The 22,816-nt window shown below is 51.1% G+C and overlaps 7 protein-coding genes across 7 annotated transcripts; 4 read left to right on the forward strand and 3 right to left on the reverse strand.

The window, feature by feature from the left end:
* Positions 1 to 761: 761 nt before the first annotated feature.
* On the forward strand, positions 762 to 2,239 carry CCOS01_15627 (RNA recognition domain-containing protein; the record flags this gene model as incomplete). Its single annotated transcript, XM_060463765.1, has 4 exons — positions 762 to 943; positions 993 to 1,508; positions 1,561 to 2,119; positions 2,177 to 2,239. The coding sequence occupies 4 exons, from the start codon at positions 762 to 764 to the stop codon at positions 2,237 to 2,239; spliced, it is 1,320 nt and encodes a 439-aa protein (XP_060305520.1).
* Positions 2,240 to 3,974: 1,735 nt separating this feature from the next.
* On the forward strand, positions 3,975 to 4,592 carry CCOS01_15628 (uncharacterized protein; the record flags this gene model as incomplete). Its single annotated transcript, XM_060463766.1, has 1 exon — positions 3,975 to 4,592. One exon carries the CDS (start codon positions 3,975 to 3,977, stop codon positions 4,590 to 4,592), a length of 618 nt encoding a protein of 205 aa, XP_060305521.1.
* Positions 4,593 to 6,999: 2,407 nt separating this feature from the next.
* Positions 7,000 to 7,884, forward strand: CCOS01_15629 (uncharacterized protein; the record flags this gene model as incomplete). Its single annotated transcript, XM_060463767.1, has 1 exon — positions 7,000 to 7,884. One exon carries the CDS (start codon positions 7,000 to 7,002, stop codon positions 7,882 to 7,884), a length of 885 nt encoding a protein of 294 aa, XP_060305522.1.
* Positions 7,885 to 8,216: 332 nt separating this feature from the next.
* On the reverse strand, positions 8,217 to 10,080 carry CCOS01_15630 (FAD binding domain-containing protein; the record flags this gene model as incomplete). Its single annotated transcript, XM_060463768.1, has 3 exons — positions 8,217 to 9,656; positions 9,724 to 9,908; positions 10,005 to 10,080. The coding sequence occupies 3 exons, from the start codon at positions 10,078 to 10,080 to the stop codon at positions 8,217 to 8,219; spliced, it is 1,701 nt and encodes a 566-aa protein (XP_060305523.1).
* Positions 10,081 to 11,794: 1,714 nt separating this feature from the next.
* On the forward strand, positions 11,795 to 13,542 carry CCOS01_15631 (uncharacterized protein; the record flags this gene model as incomplete). Its single annotated transcript, XM_060463769.1, has 7 exons — positions 11,795 to 11,990; positions 12,120 to 12,139; positions 12,263 to 12,296; positions 12,357 to 12,430; positions 12,527 to 12,903; positions 12,981 to 13,076; positions 13,152 to 13,542. The coding sequence occupies 7 exons, from the start codon at positions 11,795 to 11,797 to the stop codon at positions 13,540 to 13,542; spliced, it is 1,188 nt and encodes a 395-aa protein (XP_060305524.1).
* A 569-nt stretch (positions 13,543 to 14,111) lies between these two features.
* On the reverse strand, positions 14,112 to 19,037 carry CCOS01_15632 (ABC transporter; the record flags this gene model as incomplete). Its single annotated transcript, XM_060463770.1, has 11 exons — positions 14,112 to 15,382; positions 15,435 to 15,499; positions 15,553 to 15,603; positions 15,669 to 15,728; positions 15,792 to 15,915; positions 15,973 to 16,320; positions 16,389 to 16,551; positions 16,612 to 17,378; positions 17,434 to 17,667; positions 17,723 to 18,005; positions 18,069 to 19,037. The coding sequence occupies 11 exons, from the start codon at positions 19,035 to 19,037 to the stop codon at positions 14,112 to 14,114; spliced, it is 4,335 nt and encodes a 1,444-aa protein (XP_060305525.1).
* Positions 19,038 to 19,985: 948 nt separating this feature from the next.
* CCOS01_15633 (cellobiose dehydrogenase-1) lies at positions 19,986 to 22,057 on the reverse strand (the record flags this gene model as incomplete). The annotated part of the gene is made up of 6 exons (XM_060463771.1): positions 19,986 to 20,048; positions 20,296 to 20,534; positions 20,584 to 20,694; positions 20,788 to 20,881; positions 20,933 to 21,045; positions 22,024 to 22,057. 6 exons carry the CDS (start codon positions 22,055 to 22,057, stop codon positions 19,986 to 19,988), a joined length of 654 nt encoding a protein of 217 aa, XP_060305526.1.
* Between the last annotated feature and the right edge of the window lie 759 nt (positions 22,058 to 22,816).

Consider the following 22,816-nt stretch of genomic DNA (forward strand, 5'->3'; position numbering starts at 1 on the left):
TCTTGTGTCACCAAGGCCTGTCATTGCTGAGAAGATGACGTGTCTCGCGAAAGGCAGACGGTCAGATGACCTCCGTCAATTGCCTCACAAGCTGCCCGGCCACCGCCCTCTCAAAGCTTGCTACACCTCAACTGCAAGCAGGTATGCGACTGAAGGGCTTGCAAGCTCTCTACACCATACCTGCCCTCAGGTGTCCGTTTGCGAAGGATTGTCTGGGACGTCCCTGCCACGGTACCAATTTGACTGGCATTGGACACATGCCGCATGTGCTGCGCTCTCAACCACCACCCACGATGATTCCTGCGGGCACAGCTTCTGGACGAGCAACTGCGGAGTGACTGCGAATGCGATTGTGAATGCAACTGTCACAACGAGCTGACAGGATGACATGTGTACATCTGAACGCTAACCCTAGTCAGGTCCAATCATTTCGGATTCTTCCTCTGACCTTTTCTCGAACCGTTCAAAGTTCACGTTGGCCACGGCGAAACAGACCTAAAAGTCGAATTTGAAGCATTGCTCGGTTCTTTGAGTCGGCGGCTAAAGCATTTTTGCACGAACATCCCGCGACATCTCGATTTTTCGTTTTCACAACGGGGCGTGCAGGCGTCAGAGAGAATCGACTTTTTACCAAGTTCCCTTCGGAGTACAGGTTTTGCGTCTTAAAACAGGCTGTTCTGATTCGATTCTCGAAACCATCAACCATTTTTGAAAGCGGACAGCTACAGTTCTGAACTTGTCACTACTATCCTACCACCAAAATGGACGGAATCAACCCCTACAACCCCGCTCAGGGCAACGGTGCCCCCCCTCCCAACGCTAACGGCGATGGCTTCGGTACTCCCGTCTCCGGCGGCATGCCCTTCCCCGGCAACAATGGTTCCGGAGAGATCCCGGGCGGCCAGGCCCCCATCCAGCAGGACGCGAATAAGAACACTCTCTGGTACGTGACCATCCAGATTTGCATTCTAGCTTGGACTAACACAAGACAGGATGGGCGAGCTCGAGCCCTGGATGGATGAGAACTTCATCAAGGGTGTCTTCTTGACCGCCACCGGAGAACCCGTCAACGTCAAGGTCATTCGTGACAAGACTTCGGGCAATGCCGGTTACTGCTTCGTCGAGTTCACCTCGTCCGAGGCCGCCAGCAAGGCCCTCACCCTGAACGGATCCCCCGTCCCCAACTCCAACCGCGCCTTCAAGCTCAACTGGGCTTCCGGTGGCGGCATCAACGACCGCCGCGACGATCGTGGTCCCGAGTACTCGATCTTCGTTGGCGACCTTGGCCCTGAGGTCAACGAATACGTTCTCGTGTCTCTCTTCCAGGCGCGATTCCCCTCCTGCAAGTCTGCTAAGATCATGACCGATGCCATGTCGGGACAGTCGCGTGGTTACGGATTCGTCCGCTTCACCGACGAGCAGGACCAGCAGCGTGCTCTTGTGGAGATGCAGGGAGTTTACTGCGGCAACCGCCCCATGCGTATCTCCACCGCTACCCCCAAGAACCGGTGAGTTTGCACGTCTTGCCAAATTTTGAATGAAAGAAACTAACGAAAGCAGAAGCAACCACGGCGGCCCTTACCAGCAGCACCATGGTAACCAGATGATGGCTCCTGGCCTCCCCCCTCACCAGCAGGGCTTCTACGGCGTTCCCTCGCCTGCCCAGTACGGCGGTGCTTACGGAGCCCCCTACAACCCTCCTGGTCAGCAGATGAACCAGTTCACCGACCCCAACAACACGACCGTTTTCGTCGGTGGCCTGTCTGGCTACGTCACTGAGGATGAGCTCCGAAGCTTCTTCCAAGGATTCGGAGAGATCACCTACGTCAAGATCCCGCCTGGAAAGGGCTGTGGTTTCGTCCAGTTCGTCCATCGCCACGCTGCCGAGATGGCCATCAACCAGATGCAGGGATACCCTATTGGAAACTCCCGTGTCCGTTTGAGCTGGGGCCGCAGCCAAAACAACTCTGGTGTTGGTACCCCCTACCGTCCTGCCCCTCCCCCGCCTCACTACTTCGCTCCGGCTCCCGGCCCTGGCGCCTACGGACCTGCTCACTTCGGTGCGCCGGGTCCTCATGGCCCTCCGGGACCTCAGGGCCCTCCTGGTGCCCCTCCTCTGGTAAGCATCCATGGGTCATGTGTCAGAACACACCTGGGCTAACATCCTCTGTAGTAGATCGAAGGTTTCAAGGGTCTCCTGGACGGCCCCCTTGCCTCTGGGCTCAAGTTGAGCACTTGAGGAAATATTGAGAGTTGCGCTCTCAACTGTCTTATTGTTTCACCCTTTCTCGAGCTTCTCTCATCGTTCTTCGTTCGCTGCCGCCGCCTTGGACTCTTAACGCTGCACGATGGATACCTGGGCGAATGACACATATTTCTTTGGACTTGTTTGATGTTAGGCATACGGATAGCGGATACGATTGTGAGACATCACGAGAACGACGATTGCATGCTTTGCGGCCTTAGTTACCTCTCTGGACATCTGGGCTTGTCTTGGGCGTCGGGTTCGGATGGTTTTGCGACTTGGTTGCCCCTTCTATTCGTCTTACTTCCACACGGGACTCCCCCAACAGAGATTTCCTAGCTTTTAGTTTGCTTTTTCGCCACGTTGTTGACTTGTTCGTGACCGTTCTGCGTGTGAACCAATCCTGTTGTTTGCTTTGCTAGTTGGTCGGTCATTGGTCTGCAGTTGCGATACCCCTCAGTCATTCACGAATTTGCTGCTGCTTGTAGTACTAAATAGGCTGTGCGTCCTCGCCTTGTATCATGGTCCTTTTAACCCGTTGTCTGTTTCTCTTAACGAGAGGGTCATGCTGGCGCTATTCGATGGTGGTTGGCGTAGGAATCTTGATGATCATTCGGTCTGGGACTTGGGAGTGTGCCTCGCTGTACGTTGGGCGAAAAGCAGATTGCTTGGTGTGGTTTATCTAGTGGCTTCCCACGTTGGGCGAATGGCGTTGGTGGATGAGTAGGGATACTTCCGCTCCGGGCAGAGAGGGGCCTTTGGGTGAAATCAGTTTGTCAAGACCTCAAACCTTGTTGCTTTCCCACACTTTTGTGACTCTAATGGCCGTGTGTTCCGGTCTATCTGCTTCCTGGTGACTTACCTCTCATGGCATGCTTCCTTACTTACACCCCTCCTCTAAGTTTCTAGTCTCCAGCCTCAACTTATCGGTCTGGAACCTGAGGGCTTGCTCAGCTCAACCTAACATCATCCCAGAGGGACGCCGACGTTCACGCAAGGGCTTACGAAGAAGTACATATGCAGCCACCTGCCGTCGAGCTGTGGGAAGCTGGCAGGCTCTGTTGGGAAGAGGGACGCAAAAGAGCGTGGACCCTTGCGGTGAGGACGCATTGAGTTCTGTATTTGCTACAGAGGATGCAGCCACTGAGAATATTTGATTGCTCACTCAATGTCACTTGATTGAGTGCTCATTACCGGCATTACTATTCATGATAGATCATTCGTTGCCTTGGACCTTGCTGAGCAGGTCTCGGAGTCCACAACTACATAGCCTGTCTAGAAAAGAACTCAATCCCCCGTGCCCCGGTCTGCGGCAGGGCCATTCTCTTTCTAGCAGGGTGGTCTACCAGTTGATACGCTTCTTCGAGTATCGTGACCTTGACGGCATTTTGTCCTTCCCACATTTGAGATACTATTCTCCTGCACTCCTTTAGTTCGAGGGCTCTACACACACGGTCTCTCATTTCGCTGTCTACTTCCTAGGTAGGGATTTTTCGTCAGCCACACGCACACGTACACATATTACATGTTTTCTCTCCTACGGCGTGTATAAATCCTGCGGCGTACGGACTGCCTTTCGCAGCTCTATCTTTCCCTCTTTCACAGCCTTTCCTTCACACAAGCAAGTCGAGGCAATCTTGCCTTCAAGGTAAGGTCACATCAAGTCTTACCAAGTGTAAAGAGTGCAACATACAGACAACTGATCATCGATAGTGCACCGTCGCCAAAGATGATTATCCCCGAGGCCACCACGGCGCTGAGTGCCAACATGCAGGTCGCGAGAGCTCTCCCGCCTCACCTTCTCCCCAAGGCGGACGCCGTGTTCGCCATGGAGGCCGAGTTCCCCTCGCGCATCGTCCTCGACCTCTACACCAACGACATCGGCACCTTCTCCGTCTGGGGCCGCAAGAACTACACCGACATCACCATCACCCAGACTCCCGCCGCCAACGGCGAGGACAACACCGTCGCCAAGAACGACGACGCTGGCGAGCCGTCGTCCGCCATGTGCGGCGAGAACGAGCTCGTCTGCGACAAGGCCCACCAGGCCATGGCCAGCATCTGCTATCGCCTCATCAAGGTCCTCAAGACGGACAAGGCCAACGACATGATCCGCGGTACCCCTCAGGACTACTGTCTCGAGATCGAGACGGCGCGGTGCTGCGTCAGCTGGACCGCCTTCATTGACAAGCCGACGCCCGTCGCGGAGCTCGTGCCCGCCGCGGAGATTGTGTACGATAACTGCCGTGACATCATGCGCAGCTACGTCTCTGGCAAGGTGTATGGTGCTATTGTGGGCAATCACTGCATGGACCAGTGCCTTTCTGAACGGCCGGATGGCTGCTGATCGTGGTACGTTTTCTGGGTTCCTTTACCCCGTGGCCACTTGCTTTGAGAACCCTGTGGGCTAACTTTTGCTGTTGTCTGTCAAGGTGACGAACCTGGGAGCGGGGATTTTTCTGCATCGTGGTTCTAATGTTTAATACCAAAAGGCACTCCTCCTGCTTTGGGAAGAGTGCCAGGTCAGGTCAGATTTATTTCACGCTAGCTACGCACTTAACTACAATACATCATCAATTGCTTCGTACACTTTGTCGAAGCCATAGTCAAGACATCTATTGACATTTGGCAACGACTTGAGGCTTTTGTAATGATACAGGTACTTGATGAGATTGCTGCTCTATTGATGTCCAACATGAACTCCATACCCAGGTCCACACTTCTTCTCAGATATGCCAAGCCATAACCACAACAACTGGCCATCGATGCATGTATCCTCGCCCAACTGTACTGGCCAAAGATGCAAAGAAATCCTGAAAGCCTGCCAAGCAAAAACATTTGCGACAACAGCAGGGTTCGAACCTGCGCATCCGAAGATAATAGATGTCTGAATCGTGAACAATTCAAGTCTATCGCCTTGGACCACTCGGCCATGTTGCCATTAGTTGAATGTGGAGTCTCGGCTGGGTAACAGCGATCTTAGTCGCGGCTCGTTGCTGCATGCCTCGTTTTCCTGCAGCAGGTGCATGAGGATGCAGCTCCGCGCTCGTGAGTTGCGTAATCCCTATTCTCAGAGCTTGTTTTTAACGCGGGAAAGAGGATAAATCAGTTTTTGTAGTAGTGCACTGGACCTATATGAGTCGAGAACGAGATTAGTGTGTTATGGGTTTTTGTTGCGATACCTTGCTTCGATGTTTCGTTGAAGCGCGAGGGTACTTGACGGCTTCGGAAAGTCAAGTTTTTTCTCAGCTGGCTTCCTTTGAGCAATGGCTAGCTAGTCAGTTCACCAGTATTGTATGGGCCTATTTCTTCATCAACGGGTTACGACCTATCGCTGCACGCTATTAATAAGAGTTGATTAAAGATGGAGGTTGATGTATTAAAGTATTGAGCCGGTAATAAAATCGCTTTCCGCTCTATTAGTACCCTCCCTAGCTCTTTCTTATTATTTCTATTCCTTTTTACTATTCCTATTCTTTTAATTCATATCATTTCTATTACTATTATTTCTGACCCCGTTATTCTTATTCTTATTATCCATATTCTTATTTGTCTTCTAAAGAGTTTTCTTTAATGAATGTATGAAAGAGAGTAAGAGTAATGATAGAAATAGTAAAAAGTATAAGAATATTAGGTATGGTGTGTAGGTAGGTAGGCGTTCTAATCTTCTTAACTAGAATCCTATTTTATTACCCATTTGAGTGTCGACCAATCAATAATTACTTCTCTTGAAAAGACTAAGGAGATGACGAATAAAGAGACGGAATGTCCTGTGGCTAATTATTGTCGCTGCTGGCTTGAGACCGACCATCCACCAAGTATGCTTTCTAGCATGAGGTCCAAATAGTAGGCGTCGAGAGGCACACCATAGGCGGAAGGGCAGTACGAAGCTCTTCCGGCAGGTCGTGGGGAGCACAGCTGCTTAAACATCTGGGTAGCTTACATGCTCATCATTCAGTAACAATTGCAGTCAGTATTTCATGTCAAATTTGTGTACTTTGCTTGCATGCTTGGGTCTAACTAGGGTACGACAAAAGGACTGCGCATAGTGAGCACAGATATCATCAGGACTGGAGGGAGCAAGTCTTCCGATGGCACCAGCCACCAAGAAGGCGGAATGACCACGCGCCAAGGATGGCCCATCACCTCTGCCGAGTGGCACGCGAAACTTGCATGTAGTTCGACGTGTCTCCCGTGCACATATGAAGTATCGTTTAGTCTTTCACTGATCGGATGGAAGAAGGGGACCGGTATTAGACCGCCCCACATTAACCGCCCGAAAGCTTAGCAGAGGCGATGTAGGGAAGATCTTCCCGTAACTAGGGGGTGATGTCATATTCGTCGTCCATTTAGGCGGTGCGCCTCCCTGCATGTAGTAAAGAGAGACACAAAAGACCCTCCTCAAAAACATCCCATTGATAGTAGGCTGACATTGGTCAATCCGAGAATGCGTGAGAGCGAACTGCCCTATGAGATGGGGAAGACTTGGCAGCTATCTGCGGCGCAGTCCGCGCAGCCCACGCAGCGATGTCTGGACACGCCGCACTGCTGCAGCTCATGCCGTCAGCGGCTTCGTTGACGCATTGATAACCAGGATCCCACGTTTATTTTATGGAGTGTAACATGCCGATGTCTATTGAGCGAAAGTTGCCATACGTTCCGACTCAATTTGTGAGGTTATCGTCGTCAAATTCTTACAGACCATTACGCCACACGCCTCGATAACTCTACACGAGACTCGAATTCGTTATACAATGTTCAAGAATTCGGAGGTCCTAAGGGCCAGAGAGGAACAAGAAGAAGATAGAAAGAGGTTGAAAGAGGAAGTGAACCTTCGCGGCAAGCAGGGACAGGACACGACCAAGGGCGAACAAGTGTGGTACTCTCGCCGCGTCGACGACGGGTGTCTTTTACATTGGGCCATCATCACGCACGGCCAGAAATACGAGCTCCGCCTACCGAATGGCAGTGTCCCGAAGCCGAACGACAAGGTGCCAGAGAGCGAAAAGACCAGTTCTTTCGAGCCTGCTCGGGTGTATGAAGCGAGGGTGGCTGCATGGTCCTTAAAGGAAGAGACGAATAAGCTCAGAGCACTTCAGCTTTCGACACCGTCCAAGGGCTATCACACCCGTGACTACACCGTTTGTCAGATCGGCTGGACGACTTTGACGAAAGACGAAGTCAACACCGAATGGGCTGCCGCGCGCTCATCCATTCCCGCTAAAGATCTGGGATACGACGACTGCCGGGAGCTGCTCAAGAGGTTCGGCAGCATCATCAAGACGCCTGAAGGATGTGCACTAGACTATGACTGGTTCACGGAAAGTCTTGAGACGCCAACTCACAGACTCACCGAGATTACTCCGGACAAGGCCGTCAAGGGGTTCCAGAATTCGATGCAGAACGGGCTATGGGGTGTCGCTGCCACGGGAGCCGGAGCCGGAATCGTGTATGGCGCGTATGAGGCTGGAAAACAGATGGATCCTTTGAGGAGTGGTGCCAATGTGGGCGGCAGTCTGGGTCCAGATTGTTGTTGCGCTGGTTGCTACTGCTGTACTTGCATGGCGGGTGATGGATCTTTCTGGGAGTTTTGCACTTGGCTGCCGTGTTTGGCCTTGAGCGGTGGCTGCACCTGTTGATAGTCGGATTTGTTCGATAGAGGTCGCTTTCTGCATAGAGCACATAGCAAACGTAGCTTTCCTTCTAGCGGTTGTGAATTTAATACCAACTACCTAGTCACTTGTTCTAACTCTTCCATACTGAGTGTTATCAAAATTCCCAATGAAGTGTCAGGACGATTGGGAAGAGCACGTAGATTTAGCACGGAGTGTAGACAGTCGCCAAAGTTGGAGGGTGTATTTTCTAGTATTATGAGTCTATGTGATAATGACCTTCTTCATTAAGGTACCAAGTAGATCGATGATCTCTGATGCTGGAGGCTCTCTCTCTCGCCAACTGTTACACCGGAAATCTAGAAGGGAATCTTGAAGCCTGAGTGACGAAGGTTTTGGAAAACACCAGTAGGATCGTACTTGGTAGAAGCGGCCCTCAGCCTCTCGATGGAAGCCTCACCGTACGACGAGATAACATCTTGTACCTTGTGGGCATAGTTGAGGAAGATCCAACCCCAGTTCAAGTCCAAAGACGCAGCATAAGCCTCGACGTCCTCTGTGTAAGCCTGGATGTACGGGAAGGAAATGGTTTCATTCTCAGCTCCGTTGACGGCGAAGGTAATGAGGAACATGATGCCGTTGCCTCTGGTGATGTAGTGGTCCAGCCCCATGCTGTTCCCACCCATGGCGATGCCCTTGTCGACGATGGACTTGGTGATGGGCTGGAACATGCAGAGGGTGTTGAAGCCTGAGTCAGCACCGACGGCCTTCTCGAGATCCGCGTTCAGGGTGTAGAACTTCTCGACGGCGTAGTTCATGATCCGAGCATCGTTGTCGAATGCGAGCGTGAACCAGGCGTTGCGGAAGCCGGCGGGCTGACCGGAACCGAGTTCGTTTGCGACGATGGAGATTAAGTCGACCTTGGTAGTGTCCTGGGTAATGTTGCCAGCCGCATAGTAAGCGTCAAAGGCAGGGGGCGCAACCTCGGCCAAGGTGTTCTCGATAGCGGCGTTGAGGATCATACCGCCGAGCTGGGGGAGGTACGCCCAGTAGACGATGGAAGAGCTGTTCTCGTCCTTGTGGACGTTCTCCGTGAACTCAACGAGGGCATCGATGACTTTGGGCCCGGACTCCAAGTCGTATATGAGGTTGCCTCCCCAGACTACGGGCTTTGTTGGGTCGGGAAAGTCAATGGCGTACATGTCGAAGCGGGTGACAAGACCAAGGTTGGCGCCGGTTCCTTTGAGGCCTTGCCACAGATCAGGGTTGGAAGTGGCATTGGCATTAACGATGGATCCATCAGCAAGGACCACCTCAAAGTTGGCAACTTGGTCACATGCGAAACCATGAGACGCCGAGTGGAAAGAGTTGCCGCCGCCGAGAATGAAGCCTCCAGTTCCGACGGTGCCAGCACGGCCACCTGTGACGACAACTCCATACGGGGCAAGAGTGTCGTAGACAGTCTGCCAGTGACCGCCGGGTCCAATGGAGGCGATCTTGGTGTCGGGGTTGTAGGTGGTGCTGTTGAAGAAGCCAAAGTCAATGGTGACACCATCGTTGACACTGTTGGATCCAGCGAAGGAGCCATGGCCACCGCCGCGAACGCCGAATGTGCAGTTAGACGCAGCGAGGGTGGTGATGATGGTCGAGACATCCTCGGCTGTTGAGGGCTGTGCGACACACCAAGGGTCCAGGGCAGCGGTGATGGACCAGTACGAGTCCATACGTTCCACATACTCGGTGGAGTTGGGGAAGTAGATCTTGCCAGCGAGTCCTGGGGCCTTGTTCAATTTCAAGCACTGGTCAAAGTCAGTAACATGTTTGAATTTTTACGACGGAGGTATGTCTATAGCTAGGGGAACTCACGCATGCCGTTGACTGTGAGTAGCAAGTCGCAGCCGAGGCGATTTCGAACAAAGCTGCTGCAGTGCTCATTGCCATGATGTTAGACTTCATCATGGAGGCTGGAAAGGATTGAAACGCGACGGTCAGTCGATAGGGCGGACGGGAAGAATTCTTGTGGCAAGGCCGACACCAGAGCCAAGGAGCGACTTGTGAAAAAAGACCAACGGGAGTGGGTTGCACTGACAGATGTGAACACGGAGGCAGACTTTCTATGATAAGCCGTCAGCTTGTCCTTATATTACCCTGTCCTGAAGCAACCTCGGAGCTGCAATCCAGCACGGTGGACCGCAAGAAGCCCGAAATGGAATATTGGTCCATGAAAGGGCCTGGACAAACGAAGGACTGAGATGAAGGTGGGACATTACTGCCGTGATGCAGTAGTGTAGAACAAGACGGCCCCTCATCACGGCTTGCACCGTCCAGTTGTCATCGATGTGATGTTTATCGGTCCAATCTTCAGTTCTGGCAAGGGTGGGTAGCATCCATTGCATGTGGCTAAGTTTGCTGCAATCCTTGCGTTGGAGACTTGGCGAACATGCTTCTTTCCCCCGTCTGGCAGCACAGAATGTCGTTGGTGCGATTTCAACCCCTGTTGCTCTCTTCCCTCTTCCCATCCTATGTCTTTCCACAACGTTGCTCGATGTTGTTGGAAGTAACCGAATACCATCCCAGTCACCGAAGCTCCGTCGTCCCACCCAAGATCCTGGGCCTTGCTGTCGGGGAAGAAATTGACTTGCTACCGGGCACTGGGGTTCGATTCCGTGCCCTCCGCGTAAGCCCATCCTTCTGGAAACCCTGACAACTTACAGGCATTACGCCGACAACAACGAGCAACCAACATCGCCTCGGCCAGGGCCAGATGAAAATGCTTACTGACCCACGCTTCGACGGACTGAGCCGATCACGGGGGGCCATGCCGCATCGAACGATTTAGCCCCCGCCATCATCCGGGGTAGCTCATCGACGGTACGGGTGCTATCAGATACAGCGCCACAATGCAAGGTGATGAAGGTATGCTAGGACAAAGTCTGATCGGCGTTGTTCATTTGGAAGGCTGAAGCTACCTCTTTCTCCGGAATTATCAGCATCTCATGTCTCTTCATCCAGGCGACCTTGCAAAACAGGCATCGATCGAGCTTGCCATTGCTACAACTTCCTTTCACATAGTGGCACGGAAAGCGGTCGGACCGGAGATCAAGACATGACAAGTGGCAAGTGAGAAAAAATGCTGCAAATAACTCCCAAGACATTTTAAATTGAGATGCAGCCTCTTGCAGCCAAGAACTGCAGGCACGAGGCGCATTTATGCGAGTGTTTTTGAGCCTCGAGATAGGTAATCGAACGACCTGGTCGTCGGTTCCGCCACGCGGTTGCTAAATTCTCTCGTGTATTTCACCGAAAGAGAGGATGAAGGATTTGTCTCAACTTCACAAGAACCTAGTTCCAACACAATTCATCCCTGTGACCGGGCTTATTGAGCGACAGGTAAAAGTGGAAACATCGACAATTACGTGCTGTTCTTCGGGCCAGAATGCCGGATGAAGTGATATCGCGCAGAATTATCTTGGCCAACCGCTAGTCAAGGGTATTACGGCGTTGGTTCCAACAGAAATTTGTGACTGCAGGACGGTGGAACAAGAACAGGGCCTTTTGCATCAGGAAGCACGGGGGGCCGAGGATGTGGACTGCCTTCTTCCGCTCTTCAAAGCTCAGGTTTAATATAGACGTGAACATGCTTGCGAATCACACTCTAGATACGATGTGCAAAGAGTGTCGGTGTCAAGGAGTCGAGAATGATACATGCTAAAACTAATACTTCCACGGTTGCTCTCGTACCGTTTGGTACATAACGGCCATGGCGTCCGAAAATACCTTTCGCCCGAAGGATGTAATCTTCTTTAAGCCACCGGGCGCCCACATACTTATGATACTGTGTTCCTGCCACTTGATCGACTTTGTTGAGTGACACATTTCACCGCAAGCATCAGCACGGAATCAGCAGCTTGCCCATCCGACTTGTAGTATCCAAGCCATGCCAGTGGTGAAGGGCGTTGTCACTGTTCTTCCGCCTCCTGAAGGCTATGTGGTCAATTTCGATAACCCACAGCGGCAGGCTGTACCCGAAGCTTACTATGTAGCTGGATTTGGTACACTTCTCAGTGTTTTGCTCATGGCGCAAAGGCTGTACACGAAAGCCTTCTTGATCGGTCGATTGCAGTGGGACGATGGTAAGAATACCCAACAAACAGCACCATGAGATTTCTTCCTACACTATCCTGTATCGTCACTACTTGACTTTCATCATATCTTAAGCAGCGACTTGGCAAGCTGCGTGGACTAACGCTTGGTCTTGGCAGTCTTTCTTCTTCTGGCTTGGGTAAGTCCCAGTATCTCGGACACCGGGTCGCGACTTGCAGCAACGTGCAGCCTCAAGCTCAGCCACACAACGCTGACAAGCTTGATCAACTTGTTGAGACCAGTCTCGCTGACTGTATTATAGTTCACCTCTATCGCTACCATTGGATTATGTGTTCGTGAGTGAAAATGCCAGGCTGAGATGGTCGGCTAGGTTGTTGCTGACAAGCCCTCGGTAGATATGTTTGCATATGGGTCTGGAGGTGTCCACGGATGGGAGATCTCTATCGAAAAGTACAACATATACATGATGGTAAGTGGTACCGGATCCCACTGTCTGTTCATTCCGTCTTTGGAGACTAGGATGTTCTTTTGCGAGCCCGGTTTACTAACGTAATCGTCAACGCAGGATGTTTTCCTCGCCGCCGCCATCTATACCCTCTGTGGAAGTTTCGCCAAAGTCTCCCTCTTGGTATTTTACTTCCGACTATCACCTCAGAGATGGTTCAAACGAGCTGTGTGGATTTCTCTTGCGATCATTGCCGGTTACAGTATCGGCATCTTCTTTGCTCTGGTATTCGCCTGTGATCCAATCGCAATGAGCTGGGACGTTACCATCACGGAAGGCGCATGCATCAACCGACCATCACTATACATTGCGACTGCTGCGGCAAACATCATCTCGGACTTGATACTTTTCGCGCTTCCGATACCCATCGTTGTGAAGCTACAGATTCCGCGTAGGCAGAAAGTTGGGCTGTTCTTCATTTTCGCAGTTGGGTCACTGTAAGTTAGCATCGCCACTATTCTTCAAGATGATGGTACACGTAGCGAGACTCTGGCGAAGCTAACAAGACGTGTAGTACAGTCGTCACTTCGATCGTCCGCGTTTCTCTCCTTCCAGCCATGCTTACAAGCATGGACCAAAGCTGGGTCATCTCATGGGCCAGTTTGTGGATGTAAGTGAAGCTCGGCCTCCTTTGATCCTATCCCCAATATCCGTGGCTGTATTGTCTGACAAATCGATCTTTCAGTATCGTTGAAGCGAACCTAGTCGTAATTTGCGCCTCTCTGCCGACCTTACGCAAGTTTTTTCGACACGTCGCACCCAAGATCATCGGCGAAAGCACATATGGCAAGGAAACCAAGACTGTCGGTGGTACTGGGAGCAAGCCCATATCACGAATGACTATCGGTGGTACAAATGGGACGCGGAATAGAGCCGAGTATTCGCAATTTGATCGCGACAACAATGGCGAGGCATTTGTGATGGCCAGCATGGGGTCCAACAACCCAGTTACTGTCGCGACTGGTCATAACGAGGGTGATCCGACAGAGGATGATTCATCAGAGAAAGCCATCATGCGAGGAAACAATATTGTCCAGACGAAGACAATCACGGTGGAGTACAGCACTAAACAATGAGACTTCGGATCACACGAAACGCAATATAGATGATAGGCTATCAGTGTGCAAGTACGCATGATATTAGCCACTTATCAAGGTACATGGGTCGAATGAAAGAAATTCCGAAGGCGTTATTGTGTAGCTATGTGAAAAAGTAACGCCATTTCTTAGACTTCAAGTCATCTTCACGCATGTCAGATTAAGATCCTCGGCAACTTTGACGCAATCAGTAAACCTCAACTGCGGCAACAGAAAAGCGATCGACGTTGAAGACCCCCTTGCACATCCTGGTTCTCATCATAATGGCCAATGCGAAGTAAAGCCTTAGTGGCATCGCAGGGCGGATAGCCACCCGGCGGATCGTGCCGAAGACGCAATACCAAGGAGTTCTGCTCTGGAAATTACAGTATAATACACAGGGAACCAAGCCTATGAGCCCACAGTGAGAACCAACAGCTGACCGCCAGGTTTTTCATATCAGCCAAGACAAAAACAATGAACAACCGGGATCCAAACTTATCCTATCTGTCATTGATATTGTCTAGATATATCTTTCCCGCTCCTGCATTCTAAAGCCCGCGTTATTACTAGTTCTCTGCAGACCCCACGCTTACTACTCGGCCGTCCTGAAAGGTGACAATCTTATCGATGCCACGGAGGGCCTGAGGACGGTGAACCACAGATATGATAGTATGATCAACGAACTCGCTCTCGATGATCCTAGCCATCATGTCTTCGGTTTCTTGATCGACGGCACTGGTAGCTTCATCAAGAACCAGGACCTTGCTAGAATTCTTCCTGACTATAGCCCGGGCTAGACACAACAGCTGCTTTTGGCCCTTGGACAGTGGTAGGTTGGAAACATCCGTGTCAAGACCACCACTCAAGGAGATGGCTGACCATAGTGAGACCGTAGTCAGGGCATCTATGAGGTCAGCATCGGACGGCGCCTCGCCTGCGGTTGTGTCGTCGCTAAAGGGGAACAGATTCGTGCGCAGGCTGCCGGGCAAGAGGAGCGGCTCCTGCGGGATGGCGATGAGTGATCGGCGGAGCACATCGTTTGGAACACCGCCAATGTCAACACCATCGATCACGATTTTCCCTGCATCGAGGCCAAGAAGTTTGAAGATAGAGAGAGTGAGGGTCGATTTGCCACTGCCTGTACGCCCGCAGATGGCAACCTTCTCTCCTGGCTGGATAGATAGCGAAACTCCCTTGAGTACCGGTCTCGTTTCCGCGGAGTAAGATACCGTGATATTCTGTATCTCGACCTGGCCCTGTGCAGGCCATTGGCGTGGGATTTTGTCAAGCACTTCAGCCGTTGGTTCGATTGGTGTTCGAGATACGAAGGTTCGCAATCGCGAGATTGCTCCTAGGGATGTTTCGAGCTCTGTCCAAGAGGTAATCAGAGTTGCCAGAGATTGGTTGAAGTTGAGCACATTGTAGAGCGCAATGGCAATGGCTCCGGTGCTAGTAGCGTCCGGTATCATCATGGCCATTGAGACCAGCAATACTGCAATAGCACCGACAAGAATGTCGAGAACCAGAGTGAGCCAGCGCTGGATGCAAAACATCAGGTAGTACGGCCGTTGGGATTCATCCAAGAGTTCAAGTGAAGTTTCTCGGAAGGCAGTTTGCCAGCCGAAGGCGCGGATGGTTGACAGGCCATCGATGGTCTCGATCAACTTGGTAAGAAGAGGAGCCTGCGCCTGAAGATCGAGGAATCGCATCTGGCGAGAAGTTCTGAGGTAGAAAGCCTGTAGGCAGTAGAGAGCGAGCAAGGCGAACGGGATGACAGCTGCAAGATATTTGGCACCAATGACAATCAGGACAGCTCCTGCCAAGCAATCAAGCACAGCTGAGAGGGATTAGCTACGTAGTCTCGGTGATACCCGGGACAAGCCACTCACCGATTGAGGTCATGAACAACGCTGTAGGAAGATCTCGGTCAATGTGAGACAAGTCCTGACTGAACCTGTAAAACATGTTAGGCATCTACAGCTTTAGAGATGATTCTGATATCATTACCTGTTGATCAAGTCGCCGGTGTCTGTCGATCCAAAGAACGACAGCGGGGCCCTGTAAAGTAGTAAGCAACGATGTGCACCACGGTTTGGCAAAGTGTGACCCGCCTCATGACAGACTGGAGAAGTGTCCAGTGCAAGCTTTGAGAAGACTTAGGCACGATCAGAACAAACATGATCCTGTAGGCTTCTGTTAGCAGAGCCGGGATTATCAGTCGGCAGGAATATGCTTTGGCAATGTACCAGATATTGACGCCAATAACAAACAAGCCCACGACAGAAATCGCAGAGTAGACTCCGAAGTAGAAGCCTGTGTCTGATGGACCGGTCCTTGCGTCCTCCTCCGTCCAGATCTTGAGCCAAATTTCTATCAGAGGTCAGAAACCATAGTCGATATAATTATTTGAAGGGAACATGAACTTACGAGGGAAGACTCGGAAGAAGCAGTCAAGAATCAAGGATATCGCACCGGCAGAGCCATACCACCAACCGATGGACTTCAGGTAGTACCAGTAGAGGGTAGTGTCGCCCGCCTTTCTCAAGAGGTCCTGCTCTGATTCAGCCTCTACCCCTTTGGTTTGTGGTTGACTTTGCTGTCGAAATCCTGCGACTGAAATAGTCTCAGTGTCCCTTGCATCACTGGGCTGCGCATTCTCGAAAGAAAGGCTCTGAAGATAGGCGCTCTCCCGAATAGTGTCAAAATTGCCTTGGCTGGCAATACGTCCGTCATCGCCCAGGATGAGGATTTGATCCGCAAATTTGAGATATCTCACTGCAGACAGTATGAGTACAAAGCCTCTCTTGTGAAATCTTGCCGGGGATATATGAGTTTCCACTTACGTGAGTGTGTTGTTAGGATCACGGTTGCCCCATATTGGCGGACAAGTCCTCGTGGACTGAAAAGACAGTCCCAGATATGAGTCTGGGTTGCGTTGTCCAGCCCACTCAACGCATCATCAACAACTAGAACAGGCTTTCTAGAGAATACTGCTCGCGCCAGAGCCTGTCAAAGCCAGTGAGCGATTATGCACGATTGACAGCAAGATGAAGAATATTAACTTACAACCCGTTGCTTTTGACCTCCGCTCAGGGATTGGCCTTTGCTTCCAACCACTGTGTGATCTCCGTTTGCTAGCTGAGAGAAGTCGGGTACGAGAGCGCAAGCATGTACCACCCTTTCGTACCAGTCCTCATCAGTCGGTGTCTCACCGAGAATATTTTCCTTGACGGTTGCTGTCGTCAGCCAGGTTGTCTGAGCACAATACGCTACAGGACCTTCAAGAGTCTTGACCGATCCGCTAGTCGGAAGTTCGCCGAGGAGTCCCCGAAGAAGGGTGGTCTTCCCCGAGCCAATTCTGCCAATCACGGTAGTCATGGTGGAAGGGGCAATGTGGAGGTTGATATCGCGCAGAATGGGTTCCTCGTCAGCCTTGAGCCTGAACGAACCGTTTTGAACTGTCGCGATATCTCTCTGCTCGGAAGATGGCTCGGACGACGTTTTCGGCCGTATCGTACCCATCTCTATGCCATGATCAGTTCCGGCATGCCCAAGGTCGTCAGAGTGGCTTGCAGCTTCAAGAGAATCAGGATCTACGACCGTTGATGGCCTACCCTGTTCAAGGAAGGCTTGAATCCTCTCAAAACTTCCCAAAGATGCTACTAAGCTCGGTACCGAGGTGATGAGCTGCGCAAGAGGCCCAGCAATTAAGTCGATAATGGTCAGAGAAGTGAAGACAGTGGCGATAGAGAGTGACAACCCGGCGTTGATCTTCTGCGCAAGGATGGCAAGGCCAAACGTGACAACAGGACCGATCATTGATGGGGCGTTGCCTGGATAGCGAGGTGTCAGCTTGTGATATAAAGAGGTTAAGAACCTCAAGCTTACCGAGCATGTTCATATAAGTGATGAATCGGCGATACTGCTTCGCTCTGCGCAGCTCTGCCACTCTCAGGTCTTGAATCGCACGCTGAAGGAAGTCTACCATTCCTAGCATCTTCGACTCCTTAATTGCACTAAGAACTTCTGAAGTGACTGTAATGCGCTTTTGGATTTCTTCGTTCCAAATCTTCGAGGCTCGAGGCATAAGTTTCGACAACCTCGCCATACCAATTGTGCAAGCTCAAGTCGATGTTAGATCAAAAGCATCATACTTCAGTTCGAAACAGTTGCTTACCGATAATGGTTACAGCCGGTCCAACGCTTCCAAGACCAAGCTGTCTTTGAAGTAGCCATATGGCAATGCCTATCTCGATGGGATTTGCCCACACCTCATGAATCGTTTCGAACGACCTGCAAATGGTTCTCACGTCGGTGCTGACCAAGGTCAATGGCGCAGACGGATCGCTGGCCTTCGCTGTGTCTAACTCGAGATTATTGGACATGATGAGGGAAACCAAAGATCCACGGATTATCGTGATATAACGGAAGAGCTTGTGCTGGTAGAAACCTGTCGACAACTAACACAAGACGAGCCGTATCAGCGGAGAGAACTACAACCGAGCAGCTTCACTGTAACCCACCGCATTGCCCAGGTAGACTAGGCCCGTCGCAGCTATCAAACCGTACCCAATAGATTTGGAATCAGATCCGCGGTCCCCATCGACGTATTTGATGATTCGGTTGATGAGAAACGGTTGCGAGAACTTAAATCCAATCAGGAAGAGTCTGGGTACCGCTGTTACCAAAAAAGCCATCTTCGTCGTGCTGAAGATCGAGCGTAATAGGGCCCGCTTCCCATGCCCTCTTCGTTCATTCCACGCGGTGTTGAGGTTCTGGAGCAGGGGCTCGGACCGCATATCATCATCTATGTCGTAGAGTGTCGACGGAGATAAGGTGGCCTTGAATCCTTTCCCTAGCAGGCTGTTGAGCCACCAGAAGAAACCGCGGCCGATGATGCCGCTCGTGGCCTCGGGGCTCAAGTGGCGCAGAGCAGCGAGGAGGAATGTGCGTTTGCCTTGCACTTCGAGAAGAAACATCGTCAACTTCATTGCCAGCGCTGCGCAGGAGACGCTGGCCAAGTTGTGCAATCCGGGAAGCAGCCATAGTGTGCGGCATTGTACGGCGTCAAAGATGAGCGAGAACGCCAGGTAGACACAGATCGTGGTGGACGGTCGAATGGATCGGAGATGTTCTGCATGGCTGAGGAGAGTGAGGGCCAAGGCGTCTAGAACGCCGAGGACTGCGGCAGCGATAGAGACGCGGTTGGAGAGCGGTGTTTGCGTCCATAGCGCGAGCAAGGCGATCTGAAGTCCGCCAAAGACGATGCAGATGGCGATCTTTGCGACATTCAAGGGATGTCGTAGGACTTTGCGGCGTTGATGAAGAAGCTGCTGTAGCCGGAAAGGGAGGGCCAGAAGCAATACTGCAGACGGACCAATGTTCATGATAGATTGTTCGAAGAGTAGGGTGAAGTCAAATCGATCGCTACATACGGTTGCAGCGGGGCCAAAAGACCCCTCGCATTCGGCGATGGTCGTGAAATTGTCCATAGCGGCTGCGACGATTGATGAAGTTGCAAGTCGACGGTTTAGGAACCTCTTGTTGGACGAACTCGCCTAGTGTTTTACTATGCGGTGCTGCCAATCAAGCCAAGGATCCCTTGATGCGCCTAGGCGGCAAGTTTGGGGTGCTATCGTAAGTTCACACGGAGTCAGGGTCCATTCTGCTTCAGGACGCGAGAAATCTTGCGAGTCGGGCTATGACTCGCAATCTGGCGCGACAATAGCGACAATGATGCTGCTAGTGCTTAAGGGCATCAGGACTTCAAAGATTTGCTACCACAGCACGGTGCCACTAGCAACTGGATGAGCTCTGATCATCGAATGTCGGGTTGGTGACGAATTACACGTTGAATCATTCATCTTGGTAAGCCGTACGAGAGATTTCAAGCTTTTTCGGGCGGCTGAATGCGAGTCCCGAGATTGGGGGACGAATGTAAGAACGATCACCAAACAGGAAGGTCATCTGAACATGGAAATGAGTTGCGAATGCGCTAAGGATGTCACTTTCGAGCTCCAGGCGTTCGTGCCGAGATCCGGTTGAGTCTGGGGCTTAAGCTGCTGCCAGACAAGCCTGTGGAAACGCGGACGTGGGTACAAGCTGCGCGTATGGCTACGAGTTTTCTGGGATCGATGAACTTCAAGTGCTGAGGCCATCCTTGCCTGGACGTGATTGCGTCGAATCCAAAGTCTTCACGAATCACGGAGACGATGATGAGAGCCATAATCGCGGCACGATATTAAAGTGTCACCCACGAAGGCAGGCAATCAGTCCGGAGTAGCCCGTCGGGTCAGAAAGCTTGTCTGCCAGGCGACAATTACCGAGGTTTACATACCAAGCCAGGATACGGAGTACCTTAACCTTAAACAATCGAGCGAGCCTCTTAAATCTCCACCACCGCTACATGTAGACACGCTGCCGAAACTCTGGAAGCTCGTTTATCCATGCAATTTGATAATCTCTTCGGCTACCTTCTCGGCAGCAATAACAATTCCAGCTTGCTGATTCGCAGTGAAAATCCCATTGAGTATTCCTACGTCAACAATGTGCAGGTTTTTTGTTCCATAGACTTGCACGTTGAGATCAACGACGGGTTTACCACCTTCCAGAGCAGAGTCGGTTCCAAGACGGGTGGTTCCAACCCAGTGATTGGCAGTACGGCCAATATCCACAAACAATTACTCACACAATATGTTCAGCGCACTTACTTTCATATCGACTTCCGAGCGAAAAGTAAGATTGACTCACCTTTTGGACGTAGTCTCGCACGTCTTGACTAGGGGCGGGGTTGATCATTGTAGCGCCAGGAATGGATGAATTTGCCTTGACAACTCTACTGACTGTGGCTACAACAGTCTCAAAGTCGAGATTCCCTTCGTCATTGAAGTAAGAAAACACACTGACGTTCATAATGAGGGACGAGTTGATTGTGGCGCGACCCCTCGAAGTCTTGCCGAGTCCAAGGGCAGCTGCCATGCCAGAAGTATCTGTGGCTATGAGTAATGATCATCTGAGAACAGAAATATGACTACGCACTGTATGTCTTGCCTTTATGCGGCCCGCCAACATAGCTCGTCCATTCAAACCATCTTTCGATGCCATCCTCTCCTTTGACCGCATCCCAGAAGATGGGGTTGATGTCTGGGGCTGCTTGGGTCAGTATGCCTGATCGGTTGGCCGCAAGATTACTATCAGTCAATAAAGCCAAACCATCTCGCATGGAGAGGTCTGTTATCTCACATAGGTATGCTGCAGCGTCATCCGGACTGGGATTGTCGTAAGTGCTATTGAAGTCGTAGTTGGCTATGCCTGGGTACTCGAAGAGAATGTTTGTCTGAGGAGGATTAACTTAATTATACTACGCTGAAGCAAGTATTACGTTCACATGGTCGTCGAGGTTGTGACCGACCGGAAGATCAATCCACTGGGTAGAGTCGATGAATACGTCGCCTTCGGTTTTCTGGGCAGTCTCTAGCTGATCTTTCGGGCCAATCCCACCTTTCGAGAGTGTTAGCAGTCATCTCGCTATTGGATTGAGAGGGGAATACTCACTCCGAAACAGAATCTTAGCTGAGCCAAATACTCCAGCAGAACGAATGACTCGGTCACCAACAGCAAGTTTAACGGTCCATGTGAAAAGATCGGAATAGTCACCTCCTTATTTTCATACATGGCCAAAAATTGGGCATTCCCGATGAATGCAGTAGCTGGGCGCTGTCTGGCAGGTCTAATGCCTCACTGCGTGGGAATAGTGCTGCTTGACGGGACTTAAATCCTGCGCTTTTGGCTCATGGGATGAATCATCATGTGAGATAAATTTCAAGGTATCTTGTAGCGTTTGATACTCAAGGACTGCGGCATAGTATGTCTCCGAGATCCTGATAGAGACTAAGCACGGCCAAAGATCGAGATAGCCAACTTCATTCAGACATGGTAAGACCTATTAGGCAGCAATAAAAGTTTGTCGAAGTGGATTGAGTCCCAAGCTCAAATACATCAAGCTCCAGTGATAAAGCCCACCCACTAGCACATGGGAATCGCCATTTGGAGACTGACCAATTTCCTTTTCAAACGCTCAACTTCGCCTTGTGGGAAGAAACAAAAGAAGGTCTACTCACATCGGCCTTACACTTTCCAATGGCATAAGATATGAGCCCTCCACTTATCTTGGTAACAAAAGGTTTGACTAACGACCAGGAGCAGCAAGACGTTCATGGTACAAGACCGAAAAGTCGTCAGACCCGTCAAAAACTTCAAAATGAAAGGGACGAGACTCGAACTCGCGCGGGTTGCCCCACCAGGAAACAGATGTTAAGCTGACCTTAACCTGGCGCCATAACCAACTCGGCCACCCTTCCGATTGTTGGATCTCCGCTTTGAAATTTGTGTATATGGTGCCAGTCAGCTTGCTAGGGATCCCATCCTGTGTCCTTGCCATGCGTTGCGCTGACGAGTGCCTCATAATATTAGACTTACTCTTCAGGTTCGTATTCCAATCCACTGGGGACATTTCGCCGCATACTCAGCAATCACTTACGTTCGGCGTAATCACACTCTCTGGCAGAGAGATGGATCGTAGAACAAGAACGCGTCTGCAGCGATCGACCCGCGACTTGATATCCTGCATACAAGCAAACTCCGATGCATTTTACCATTCCACGCACAAGTCCTCCCACAGCTGAAGTACCAGCCTTATGTCAGGGATAGGAGGAATGCTTTTGTTGGAAACTGAGAATATTCGTGATTCAGTTGAGCGCTGAAGATGTTTGCCTTGTCCAAAGCACCGTCGCACGGTCCAGCGCTACTAAGCCGCTTACCACAGCCCTATCATGGCCTGGATCACGCCGTCGAGCCCTGGAAATCCCCAGACTTGGCGCGATAGTCCCCGGAGAACTACAGCGTGACTTGTTTGTATTCGGATTCTGAGAAGAAGTGTTTGGGGGAAGAACGTCCCTCAACTAGGAGAGGATCAAAGAAAAAAAATTGACATTGACGTTGGAAATGAGGTTGAACACCGACATGGAAATCTCAAACCTTATTTGAACAAAGCGTGGAGGTGGCTTGAAGCTGAGCCGAAGAAAGCAACAGTGAAGAAGGTTTGAGACATCTGCTTGTCATCAGACGAAGCGCGCAGGCACGAGGCACCCAGCCGGCTGGATGACTGTATACATCGGCAGACGGCAACATCCATTCGATCACCGCAAGTGCGCTAATCTTTTCCATTTCTGCGGCACGTAATCTAGACTGAAGCCATTCTGTTACTTTCGAT

The sequence above is a fragment of the Colletotrichum costaricense genome (assembly GCF_030867565.1).
Source record: "Colletotrichum costaricense strain IMI 309622 chromosome Unknown Scaffold_25.1, whole genome shotgun sequence".
NCBI classification, from domain to species: Eukaryota; Fungi; Ascomycota; class Sordariomycetes; order Glomerellales; family Glomerellaceae; genus Colletotrichum; species Colletotrichum costaricense.